Below are 13,960 nucleotides of genomic sequence, written 5' to 3' on the forward strand. Positions count from 1 at the left end.
AATAGGGTTACCAACAACAAGTCCTCTCTTGTGCAATATCTAACAGTGGAATTCTGTGAAAACATGGGGGCTTTGATTTAATGATTACACACATTCTCTTATCACTTAAATAGGGCAACAGGCTTATGAGGAACTTGGAGATCTTTTTAAAATTTACAAGGTTTTGGCATCTAAATCATAAATTTAAGCTCGAGACATACTATAGGTTTAGAAAAAAATGCCAAAGTATTTTATTAACTTTATTTAAACGCTTTATTAACCCGTGCACATGAAAATTTGTTATTTCCTGAGCCTTCTACCAAATCTGTTCTAAATTTCTTTTGTAGGTTGAGCAGGTATTGAGAAGTGGACGTCACATAATTATTTTCTGTAATAGTACCCGAAAAGAAATTAGTGCTGATGGGAAAACTGTTAAAGTGACATTCTTCAATGGGGATGTAAAACAGATAATGTCTGACCAAACAGTGGTAAGCAATGAACCACTTTGAGGTTTTTTTTCTTTATATTGACTTGAAATAAACATAAGCTTGCATGTAATTGTTCCATATTCTGCTGATGAGATAAAGACATGCCAGAAAAGTTTTTTTAAAAATTACATATATACACTGTACAGCATTGAAGAGATGATACAAAATTCAAACTCTAATGCATGAGAAAACTCACCCTGTGGGTATGAACTCAAACCTCATTTGCTTTGGAAGTAGTCAATGTTACAAATAAAAAGCACTGCAACTATCATACCAATATGCAGCCCATGTCCTGTCCACAAAAAGCAAGACAAATCCAATCTGACTAATTACCATCCTATCAATCTATTTGCAATCAGCAGCAAAATGATGGAAAGTGTTGTTTAGAGTGCCATTGAGCAGCATTTACTCAGCAGTTATGAGCTCACTGATGTTCACTAGTCTCTGAAACACATTACAGCCTTGGTCCAAACATGGACAAAAGAGCTTAATTCCAGCGTTGAGTTGAGAGTGACTGCCTTTTGATATCAAGGTGGCATTTGACTGAACGTGGCATCAAGGTGTTCTAGTAAAATTGAAGTTAGTAGGAATCGAGGGAAAAACTGGAATGATAGCTAACGCAAAGGAAAGATGGTTGTGGTTGTTGCAGGTCAATCATCTCAGCCCTAGGACATTGCTGTAGAAATTCCTCAGGGCAGCGTCTGAGACCCAGTCATTTTCAACCAGTTCAACAATGACCTCCCCCCATGATGAGATCGGAAGTGGGGATGTTCGCTCACTGTGTCCAGTCCCATTTGTAACTGATTGGATAATAAAGTAGTCTCTGCCTGCATGTAGCAAGAACAGTGATACTGACTCCCCCATCATCAACCGACCGGAAACTTAACTGGACCAATCACACACATACTGTGGCTACAAGGGCAGGTTGAAGGCTGGGAATTTTGTGGCAAGTAACCCACCTCCTGACTCTCCAAAGCCTGAAAGACACAAGTTATGTCAGAATTGTGATGGAATAAATGCATCCTCCTCCCCCCCTGCCCAAACACTTGCCTGGATGGGTGAAGCTCCAACAACACTCAAGAAGCTGAATACCATCCAGGGCAAAGCAACCCACTTAATTGGCATTCCATGCACCACCTCTCTCCCTCTACCCACCAGTACAGTGTCAGCATTGTGTACCATCTACAAGATGTGCTGCTGCAGCTCGCCATGGCTTCTTCAAGAGCGTCTTCTAAAACCCTAACCTGTACCACTTAGAAGAACAAGGAAAGCAGATGCATGGAACATCACCTGCAAGTTCCCTTCCAAGTCACACTCTATCCTGACTTGGAAGTATATTGCTGTTCCTTTACTGTCACTTGGTCAAAATCCTGGAAATCCCTCCCACTATGGGTGTATCTACACCTCAAGTACAGTACTGCAGCAGTCCAAGGCAGTAACTCACTAACATCTCAAGGGCAATTAAGGATGGACAATAAACTCTGTCCTTGCCAGCAATGGACATCCCATGAATGAAAAAAATCATCTTACCGTAGCTATATCAGAATATTAAAGCTCTTATGTTTTGCATTAGTATCCTTATAATACATTGTAAATATCTTGCCACAATCTCTGAATGCAACCAAATCTTTAGTTATAAAATCAAAAAGACTGATGGAAATACTTAGCAGGTCAAAACTGTTCTGACGAAAGGTCATTGACCTGAAATGTTAATTCTGTTCACTCACCACAGATGCAACGTGACCTGCTAAGAACTTCCATAATTTTCTGTTTTTATTTCAGATTCCCAACATCTGTAATATTTTGATTTTGTACATCTTTGGCTATGATTAATAGTCCCAAAATAGAATAATTTAGACCTTGATTTTAATCTTCTGGAATTTACACCTGATTTTTCCAAATTTACTTCTTTCAAGGGATGGCTTTCAATTTTCTTCAATTAAGTTTGCTTGAAATATTGCTTTTACCCTTTTCTCTTTTTAATTTTAAATGTAGTGAAATTGCCAATTTGAGTATGATGCCATGACACTCAACTGTATAAATATCTGTGTAAATGACCAGCATCTCCTAATGTAGTTACCTCAATGAACTGAATATTCTGAGAAAACTTTAATATAGAGAGGCTCCATTAAAATTTGAGAATGTTACAACACAAAATAGTGATTCAGTCCACCAATTCTGCACTAGTGATTTTGTCCACAATCTATCAGGTCTTATTTCATTCTCTTGTTCTTTCTCCCCATAACCTTTAATATTTATATTTTTCTGGTAATTACTTATAACAAAATTATGAACTCAATTTCAACAACAGCTTGTGACAGAGTTCCACATTCTAATTGTTCCCTGAAGAAATGTTTTTCAGCCTTCCATTTGATTTTTGTGATTCTCTTAAGTTTGTGCTCTTTATTGTCTTTAATATGAAAATGTTCTTTGTTTCAATAGATATATTATTATGCAGATGCACAGACAACACACACGACCTATCCTGATGGTCTAGAGGTTTTGCAATTCCCAAGTAATCAGATGGGTATGGAGAGTTTTAATCTTTTGAGCTTCCAATGTTTATGCCTTTTAAAATTCATTGTCAAGGCATACTCCAATGGAAGTCTGCCACTAAGCATGGTTTTTTTTTAAAGTGGAAAGTATAGTGGCAATATTTGGATCCTAGTGGACTTCTATGATTTCACAAAATTGTATTGTACGTAATTGACCAATGTTATTTGTACCAGTAAATTAAAACACTTATGCAGTAAATCCAGTATAAATAATTTGTTTCTCTTTTAGGGCCTCCTGTTCCCATCCTTAATACTTTACCAGCCATTTGGTTTCCTGCAGCCACATTTATCATGCCAGCCATTTGTCTTATCGAAAACAGACTTTGCAAAGGCTGAATATGTACATTAAAAGTCAGTATTCTTTGTAAAAATCACCAATATTGCTGCCATTTTAGCAGCCACTTAAACTTATCCTTCAGCCTGAACACTCAAGGTCAATTAGAAAATCTACCTCAATGTGTGAGAAAACTAGATGCAAATCTGTGTCCTCCTGCTCACAATATTTAATATCTCCACTACATTTTAAATGCATGAAAAGCATGTATTTTCAGTGTCTTAAAATTGAACATTTCCTCTTCAGCTGTTAGTTGAAGATAATTTAAACAATCTTTTTGAGGGCAGGACACATTCCCTGATCTTCCTGTGCATTGCACCATGTGCTTCTGAGAGGGGGAGTGTTCCGCCCCACTGATTTTTTTCAGTGAGCAGCCCAAGGATGAGTCCGCATTCTTACTACTTGTAAGAAAGTTGTTGACCTTTATTCACCATTTCTGCAGTTATTACTAATATTGGTAACCCAGTAGCTGCAAACAACCTCTTTTATTTGGTGCTCTAGTGCACTTCTGAATGTATTTTTTTTTATATTGATTTGCTTTCAGTTCGTAATTTAATTTTCAGATTCACAGACTAGCGTTACATATTATGAAAGCTTTTAAAGTGGTAATGCTTTATATATATATATTGCAGGGTTTTAATGTTCTGGTTGTGATCACTAGTTCAGTAGCAACAGAGTGCCATGGAAAAGTAGGAGACACAAAATTGAGCAGCTGGAAAGTGCATTACCGATCAGAGGCAAATTATTGAATGTAATGAGGATAGGGCAACTTGCTTGGATAATGCAAAAGAGAGTAGAGTGGCTTATGGAATGCCAGTGAAATGTGAAGGAGCAGAAGAATTGGGAGTTCCTGTAGCAAATTTCATTTCAGATGTGAAGTATCATTTTATTTTCATCATTAAATATTACAGTGGACTAGATGGGATTGTAAATAGTTTTATGCAAATAACTGATTTAAGTATATTATTAAATCCAGAGAAACATTACCCAGATGGTAGAAAGGAAATCACTTTTCCAGACCAGACCATTAAATACTTGTTCACAGATGGTCATGAAGAGAGCGTGTTTCCAGATGGCACAATAATACGCGTGCAACCGTAAGTAACTACCAAAGATAATTTAGTCAGCAATGTGAGCTAAACAAATTTTATACCATAGTGCTATTCAGTACCTTGAGCCTGTATGGTCATTCTTTTAGATTGTGTCAGATCTCCCTAAAATTCCTTTTGGCACCTGGAGAAACACTCCTGTTCCTCCTGACCCCATAATAAAAGCTTAAAACTATATTTCCCTTTCTGCCAGTTTTAGGTCATTGACCTTGCTGTCTGCTCAGTTGAACAGGTTAAAATTGCAATCGTTTTGTTCTCAGCAACACCAGGGCAAGTATGTAATCTAGTAAGAATTTAACTCCTCACCGTTCTGGTTTCTACTTGGCAGTATGAATACAAAAAGATTACCTTCCCGCTTCAAAGGATTAGAATTCTAGAAAATAATATTGCATTTTACTGAGCACCTCATTCTTTGCTCAGCCTTAGCTGAGTGGTGGCATTCTCACCTGAGTCAGAAGGTTGTGAGTTCAAGCTCCACTCCAGCATTCTGAGTTCTGTCAGAGGTGTTGTCTTTGGATCAGACATTATATCAGAACTCTGTTTGCTCTTTAGTACTATTTAAAGAGCAGAAACGTTCTTCCTATATCCTGGTCAATATTTCTCTCAACTAATATCACAAAGAGATTATTTGCATTTTCAAACTCCCAGCTGTCTAGGCTTTGGCCTTCCATTCGCCACAACATTTCTGCATCTACTAATTTACTTAACCACACCATCATCTCTACCTTTGATACCCTAGTCCCCAACAAAACCATTACTCTTTCTCACCCTGGTTGCTCCTCCAGTACAGTACTCATCTCCACTCCCTTAAGTCCAAGGGACATAGACTTGAACAGATATGGCAGACAGCTGGCTTAGCCATTCACTGCCGCATTTGGCTGGACACAAAGTACTATTGCTTCCTGCTGTCATCTGCTGAAACTGCTCACTATTCCAGGATAATCCTAGAATGCACAGATAACCTCCGATTATTTTTTCTACTGCAACCCCTCTCCTTGTCTTAACCCCTCTCCCCTTTCTCCTCCACCTCCACCTCCAACAATAGTGTGAGGAGCTCACCTTATCACTAAGATGGAGACCATTCAATCAGTTGTCTTTGCCATTTCCCTCCCTTCCACTACCCTGCCGAGCGGAACTTCCTCCGTGTCACCAAACTTCCATCTTTCTGTAATTTATCTGCTACCTCTTCCCATGCCATTTCTGAGCTCATCTTGTCCACGAGACCCACCACTTCCTCCCTCAACCCTATTCCCATTAAACTGCTGACCACCCAACTGCTCTTCCTGGTCCCTCTGTTAGCTGATATTTCTAACGGTTCTGTCTCCTCAGGAACTACCTTTTCTTCTTTAAATCTGCCATCCATCTCCACAAAGGAGTCTCATCAAACTACTGCCCCATCTCCAACCTCCCTGTCCTTGCAAGTCGTTGAATATGTTGCCTCCAAAATTCATGCCCTTCTTTCCAGGAACTCCACGTTTTATCCTCTCCTATCTGGTTTCTACTCCGGCCACTGTACCAAAGCAGCTCTTAACCAGGTCACAAATCACATCCCATGTGGCTATGACAAAGGTAAACTATCCCTCCTCATCCTTCTTAACCTTTCTGAAGCTTTTGACAGCATTGATCACATCATCTTCCTCCAACTCCTCTCCTTGGTTATCCAGCTGGGGAAACTGGTTCAATCTTATCTAATTGTTGCCAGATATCACTTGCAATGATTTGTCTTCCTGTTCCTTTACCATTGCCCTGGTCCCTTGGGATCTATGATGGGCCTGGTTCCTAATTCTTATCTACAAGCTGCCCCCTGGCAACATTATCTAAAAACAAAGCATTAGTTTTCACATTATCACTGACTACACCCAGCTCTACCTTAGTCCCATCTGTTTTGCCACCTCCACAGTCGCTAAATCATCAGACTCCTTATCCAACATCTAGTACTGGATGAGCAGAAACTTCTGCCAATTAAATATTGGGTTCACTAAAGTCATTGTCTTTGGTCCCCACCACAAACGCCGTTCCCTAACTACTGATTCCATTCCTCTCCCTGGCAGCTGTTTGGGGCTGAACCGGACTGTCTGCAATCTTGGTGTCATATTTGATCCTGATATGAGCTTCTGAACACATACTTGCATCATCACCTAAGGGCAGGATTTTGAGGTCGTTGGGCAGGCGCGGTGGGTGGGCCTGCTGCCCACCATTGGCCCCTGACCGCGATTTCACGCTGGCTGGCCAGCCAGCATGAAACGCGCGCTGAAAGGCTCAGCACAGCTGGGGTGGGGGTGGAAGGAGAACGAGCGCTGAAGTCTGCACAGGCATGGGGGGAGCGTGAAATGAAAGCTCCCTGAAGGCAGAGAGCTGCCTCAGGGAGCTGAAGAACTTTAAAGCACAAAATAAAAGATTTGGAAAAGCAGGAAAAAATGTCCATACATCAGACTCCCTCACATGAACATATGAAAATTCTGTCAAAACATTTTTATTTTTAAAAAAGTTAAAATCGGAAACATTATTCTGCCCGTGGATGAGGTTTCAAAAATTCAAAGGCCGCCTGGCCGATTCGCTCGCTCGCCAACCGTAATGTTGGACGGGCAGCAAAACATCACAATTAGTACATTAATGGCCTTAATGGGCCTCTTAATTGTCGGCGGGCACACTGCCGACTCTCGCTTGCGCCTGCCGACCGACAAATCGTGCGAGTGCGCAATGACGTCCGGACGCTCGCACGACATCATCACACGTTATTTTACACCCAATTGGGATGTAAAATTCTGCCCTAAGAGTCCCTGTTTCTATTTCTATAACATAGAAACATAGAAAATAGGAGCAGGAGTGGGTCATTCAGCCCTTCAAACCTGCTCTGCCATTCAGTATGATCATGACTGATCCTCTATCTCAATGCTGTACTCCTGTGCTCTCCCCATACCCCTTGATGCTTTTTGAGTCCAGAAATCTATCTACTTCCTTCTTAAATATATTCAGTGACTTGGCCTCCACAGCCTTCTGTGGCAGAGAATTCCATAGGATCACCACCCTCTGGGTGAAGAAGTTTCTCATTATCTCAGGGCTAAATGGTCTACCCTGTATCCTGAGACTGTGACTCCTTGTTCTAGACTCCCAACCAGAGGAAATATCATCCCTGCATCCAGTCTGTCCAACCCTGTCAGAATTTTATATGTTTCAATGAGATCTCCGCTCATTCTTCTTAACTCCAATGAATACAGGTCCAGTCAGCCCAATCTCTCCTCATACGACAATCCTGCCATCCCAGGAATCAGTCTCGTGAACCTTCGCTGTATTCCTTCTATGGCAAGTATATCCTTTCTTGGGTAAGGAAACCAAAACTGCACACAATACTCCAGGTGAGGTCTCACCAAAGCCCTGTACAGCTGCAGTAAGACATCCTTGCTCCTGTACTCAAGTCCTCTCGCAATGAAGGCCAAAATACCATTTACCTTCTTAACTGCTTGCTGCACCTGCATTCTTGTTTTCAGTGATTGGTATACAAGGACACCCAGGTCCCTTTATACATCAACATTTCCCAATCTATCACTATTTAAATAATACTCTGCCATTCTGTTTCTCCTACCTAAAGTGGATAACTTCTCACTATCCATGTTATACTGCATCTGCCATGTATTTGCCCACTCACTCAACCTATCTAAGTCGCCTTGAAGCCTCTTAACACCCTCCTCATCGCTCACATTCTCACCAAGTTTCATATCGTCAGCAAACTTGGAAATATTACATTTGGTTCCCTCATCCAAATCATTGATATATATTGTGAATAGCTGGGACCCAAGCACTGATCCCTGCGGTACCCCACTAGTCACTGCCTGCCACTCCAAAAAAGATCCATTTATTCCTACTCTTTTTCCTGTCTGCTAACCAATTCTCAATTTATGTCAATATATTACCCCCAATCCCATGTGCTTTAATTTTACACACTATAACTTCTTATGTGGGACTTTATCAAAAGCTTTCTGAAAATCCAAATACACCACATCCACCGGTTCTCCCTTATCTATTCTGCTAGTTATGTCCTCAAAGATCCCCAGTAGGTTTGTCAAACATGATTTCCCTTTCATAGATCCATGTTGACTTTGTCTAATCCTGTTGACATTTTCTAAGTGTCCTGTTATCAAATCCTTTATAATGGACTCTAGCATTTTCCCTACTATTGTGGTTAGGCTAACCGGTCTGTAAGTTGCTGTTTTCTCTTTCCCTCTTTTTTTAAATAATGGAGTTACAGTTGCCACCCTCCAATCGGCCGGGACTGTTCCAGAATCTACAGAATTTTGGAAGATGACAACCAACGCATCCACTATTTCCATGACCACCTCCTTTAGTACCCTGGGATGTAGATTATCAGGCCCTGGGAATTTATCAGCTTCAGTTTCATTAATTTCTCCAGCACTATTGTTTTAGTAATAATAATTTCCTTCAATTCCTCCTTCTCACTAGGCCCTTGGTTCCTTAGTATTTCTGGGAAGTTATTTGTGCCTTCCTCCATGAAGACAGAAGTAGCTGTTTAATTGCTCTGCTATTTCCCTGTTTTCTATTTACATACTTATGGTAGCTTTTATAGTCTGCTTTTATCTTCCTTGCAAGTAGCAACTCTTATAAACTGTTTTTCTCCTCTTAATCAATCTCTTGGTGCTCCTTTGCTGAATTCCAAACTGCTCCCAATCCTCAGGCTTGCTACTTATTCTAGCATCTTTATATGACTCCTCTTTGGATCTAATACTATCCTTAATTTCTTTTGTTAGCCATGGTTGGGCTGCTTTTCCTGTTGTGTTTTTGCACCAGAAAGGGATGTGTAACTGTTGCAATGCATACATTTATTCCTTAAATATTAGCCATTGTCTATCCACCGTCATGCCTTTTAATGAAGTTCCCCAATCTATCTTAGCCAACTCATGTGTCATACCTTCGTAGTTTCCTTTGTTTAGGTTTAAAATCCTAGTTTCAGATCGGACTACTTAAATTTCTGTCCTAATGAAGAATTCTATCATGTTATGGTCATTGTTCCCTAAAGGACCCTGCACAATACGATTATTAATTAAACCTTTCTCATTGCACTATACCAAATCTAGGATAGTCTGTTCCAAGGAACTGAATATCCAAGGGTACTCGATATTTAGGATGGACAGGCAAAAAGGAAAAGGAGGTGGTGTGGCATTGTTAGTTAACAATGAAACTAGTGCGATAGTAAGAGAGGATATTAGCTTGGAAAATCTAGATGTAGAATCAGTCCGGGTGGAGCTAAGAAGCAACAAAGGGTGAAAAACATTAGTGACAGTTGTCTATAGGCCTCCAAACAGTAGTGATAAGGTTCCTCAACATACTGGTCGAAAAAACCATCTCATACACGCACCAGGAATTCATTCGCCACAGTATTATTGCTAATTTGGTTTGTCCAGTCTATATGTAGATTAAAGTCACCCATGATTACTGTAGCACCCTTGTTACATGCATCTCTAATTTCCTGTTTAATGCCATCCCCTACCTTATCACTACTGTTTGGAGGCCTATAGACAACTGTCACTAATGTTTTTCACCCTTTGTTGCTTCTTAGCTCCACCCGAACTGATTCTACATCTAGATTTTCCAAGCTAATATCCTGTCTTACTATTGCACTAGTTTCATTGTTAACTAACAATGCCACGCCACCCCCTTTTCCTTTTTGCCTGTCCATCCTAAATATCAAGTACCCTTGGATGCTCAGTTCCTTGCCTTGGTCACCCTGCAGCCATGTCTCCGTAATCACGATCATATTGTACCCGTTTACATCTATTTGCGCTGTTAATTCTTCAATCTTATTGTGAATGCTCTGTGCATTGAGATAGTGCTTTTTGGCTTGTTTTTTTTTAAACATTTTTACACATTTCTTTGTACTATGGCCCTATTTGCTGCTAGCCCTGTTTCCTCTGCCTTCCACTTTTTCTTTCTACTTTGTCTTTCATTCCTATCTTTGTTTCCCTCTCTTGTGTCTGCCTGCTCAGGTTCCCATCCCCCTGCCAGTCTAGTTTAAACCCTCCCCCACAGTACTAGAAATACCCACGAGGATATTGATCCTGGTCCTGCTGGGGAGCAACCCGTCCTGCTTGTACACGTCCCATCTTCCCCAGAATCGGTCCCAATGTCTCAGGAATCTAAATCCCTCACTCCTACACCATTCATCTGGTCTATTCTCCTATTCCTGATCTTGCTAGCACATGGCACTGGGAGTAATCCTGAGATTACTACTTTTGAGGTCCTGCTTTTTAATTTATTTCCTAACTCCCTATGTTCTGCTTTCAGGTCCTCATCCCTCTTTTTACCTATGTCATTGGTACCGATATGGACCACAACCTCTGACTATTCACCCTCCCCCTTCAGAATGTCCTGCAGCCACTCAGTGACATCCTTGACTCTGGCACCAGGGAAGCAACATGCCATCCTGGTGTCACGTCTGCAGCCACAGAAACACCTATCTGTTCCCCTGACAATAGTATCCCCTGTCACTATTGCACTCCCACTCTTTTTTTTTCCCCCTGCTCTGTGCAGCTGAGCCATGGTGCCACGGACTTGACTCTTGTTGCATTCCCCTGAGGAACCATCTACCTCAGCAGTATCCAAACGGAAAATCTGTTGAAGAGAGAGATGGACCCAGGGAACTCATGTATCACCTGCCTAATGCTTTTACTCTGTCTGGTGGTCACCCATTCCCTTTCTGCCTGTGCATTGTTTACCTGCGGTGTGACCACATCACTGTACATCGTCCAGTTCCACCTGGTTCAGCTCATCTGCTATTGAAAACCTCATTCATGCCTTAGCTACCTCTAGACTTCAATATTCCAATGCTTTCCTGGCTGGCCTCTCACATTATATCCTTCATGAGCTTGAGCGCTTCCAAAGCTCTGCTGTCCATGCCCTTGTTGCGTTCACCAATCATCCCTGTGCTCACTGATGTACATGGGCTCCTGGTTGAGCAACATCTCCATTTTAATTATTCAAAATCTTACTTTCAAGTACCTCCATGGCCTCACCCCTCCACATTTCATCCCCACAACCCTCTGAGATATCTGCTCTGATCTAATTCTGGCCTCTTAGACAGCTCTGATTTTAATTGCCCCACCATTGGTGACACCACCTTCAGCTGTCATGGCCCTAAGCTCTGAAATTCCTTCCATAAATCTCTCTGCCGGTTTTTCTTCCTTTAAGACGTTCCTTAAAAACTTACCTTTGACCAAGCTTTGGCCATCTGCCCTAATATAGCCGTATGTGGTTTGGTGTCAGATTTTGCTTTATAACATTCCTGTGAAGTGCCTTGGGACGTATTATTATGTTAAAGGTGCTTTATATATACAAGTTGTTATTTTGGTTATTTGCTTATGAGATTTTTACAAATTGACTGCCATATTTCTCGCCATGACATCAGTGACTACAAAGAAGTGTTTCGTTATCGAGTGTCTCTTGACATATGCAAATAATGGGGCCAAACAGCTGTTTGAGGCCCCCTCTACCATACTGGTTACCTTGACCTAGCCCGTACTAGTAAAACCAGACATTACAACAACCTGCTACCAATAAGGTAGGTTTTTGCTATTTCCATACCTGAATGTAGAGTCGAGGGGAGCATGACTGCTACTCTTAACACCACATTTAAAGAATTTAGTTTCCAATCTCCCTCACAACATAGCTTCCAATCCCAACCTGGAACTCTGATTCCTCCCTTAGCACCCACCAAACCATCAGTCCAGCCTCTCCCAGGCCGCCTCCTCTCCCTCTTTGGCATCTAATGTTCCAACCCACACTGCCCCTCAAGTTTCCCTCCCCAGATTGTTTTCTCCCAACTTGGCCTCTGTTTCTCTCTCCCTGGCTGCCAAAATACTCCTCATGCTTATCACTTTTGAGTGCCTCTGGGCCTTTTGCCTTCGTGGTTTCAGCAAGGCAAAATTGTTCAACATGCGACGAACAGTAACACTCCTTGAAGCTCTCATCAGTCTGTGTTAAAGGGTGGCCCAAATTGATCCAAAAACTTGAAATTCTCAACACTCCATTGTTGAGAGGACTCCAGTTGATATCAGCATGTCATAATATTTTTTCTCAGTTGGTGTTCTGGAATATCACACTATCATGGACCATGAGTGCACATGACAATCTTGATCATCCAGGAGTTACCCTGAGGTTAAAGCCCTATTAGAATTGAAAAATAAGGAAGTTATGCTAAACCTGTATTGGACCTTGGTTAAACCACACTTGTGAGTACTGTGTGCAGTTCTGGTCACCATACCATAAAATCAGGCACTGGAGAGGGTGCAGAGAAGATTTACAAGGATGACCCAGAAATACGTGGATAGGTTGGGATTGAAGGAAAGCATTGACAGGTTGGGCATTTCCTCTCTTGAAAAAGGAAAGTTCGGGGCAACCTAGATGAGGCCATTAAAATTATGAAAGGTTTTGATAAAGTGGACGCAGAGAGAATGTTTCCACTTGTTGGGAAGAGCATAACTAGAGGCCATCAATACAAGATAGTCACCAAGAAATAAAATAGGGAATGCAGAAGAAATATCTTTACCCAAAGAGTGGCGAGAATGTGGAAGGTGCTATCACAGAGTGGTTAAAAGTAAATAGTATAGATGCATTTAAGTGGAAGCTAGACAAGCATATGAAGGAAATCAAAAATGGTTACAATGATAGATTTAGGTGAGAAAAGATGCAAGGAGGCTTTAGTGGAGCATAAACACTTAACATTGGCTGGTTGGACGGAATAGCCTGTGCCATATATCCTACATAAGTAGTTTGAGATGACCCGAGGTTGTTAAAGAAGCTATGTAAATTCAAGTTCTTTCCTTCAATGTAGTGATGGTAATAAGATAATTGAATTTAATAATGGACAAAGAGAAATACACACATCAAACTACAAACAACGCGAGTACCCCGATGGAACTGTGAAAACGGTGTATCTAAATGGTCAGCAAGAAACAAAGTACAGCTCAGGAAGAGTAAGAATCAAAGACAAGGAAGGCAATGTAATTATGGACAATAAACCCCATTGTATCTGAAGATTGGTTTAATCCAATGTATATCACAGAATCTAGCATTGTATTATATAACTATATTTCATATCTAGTATATTATCTTTTTTTGTTTGTTTTCTATATGTAAATACTTGGCGTACTAAAACAATGGAGGATAAAAATAATCAAAGTGTCTGTGATGAAATTGTGATATGCAAGTTTAAATGTTTATAAAATTGAAGTCTGTTATACACTGTGTATGATCATTATTCTTTAAATTAAGCTAGAATTGCATTTGATAAATTGAACCAAATGACTTGGACCTTCTCCTTTAGTGCACATAGTATGGATCAACGTGTTGACATTGCTGTGATGATATAACCAATTTTTTTGATCTAAAAGCCTTTTTTTCTGCATAAATCAATTAAGCTTGTGTTTTAAAAGTCTACATAGCTGAAGAATTCACATCTCTCAATAATTCTGTGCCAGCTCATCT

General features: G+C 40.7%; 1 protein-coding gene across 1 annotated transcript in view; it reads left to right on the top strand.

Annotated features, from left to right (window-relative positions):
• LOC144682784 (centrosomal P4.1-associated protein-like) overlaps nucleotides 1-13,713 on the top strand; it is a 97,317-nt gene extending 83,604 nt beyond the window's left edge. The window contains 4 exon segments of the mRNA XM_078545486.1: nucleotides 327-467; nucleotides 2,910-2,994; nucleotides 4,333-4,453; nucleotides 13,308-13,713. Coding sequence (XP_078401612.1) covers nucleotides 327-467; nucleotides 2,910-2,994; nucleotides 4,333-4,453; nucleotides 13,308-13,509 — 549 coding nt within the window. The 3' untranslated portion in view covers nucleotides 13,510-13,713.
• The last annotated feature ends 247 nt before the right edge of the window (nucleotides 13,714-13,960 follow it).

This window comes from Cetorhinus maximus, chromosome 7, assembly GCF_964194155.1.
Source record: "Cetorhinus maximus chromosome 7, sCetMax3.hap1.1, whole genome shotgun sequence".
Taxonomy (NCBI): domain Eukaryota; kingdom Metazoa; phylum Chordata; class Chondrichthyes; order Lamniformes; family Cetorhinidae; genus Cetorhinus; species Cetorhinus maximus.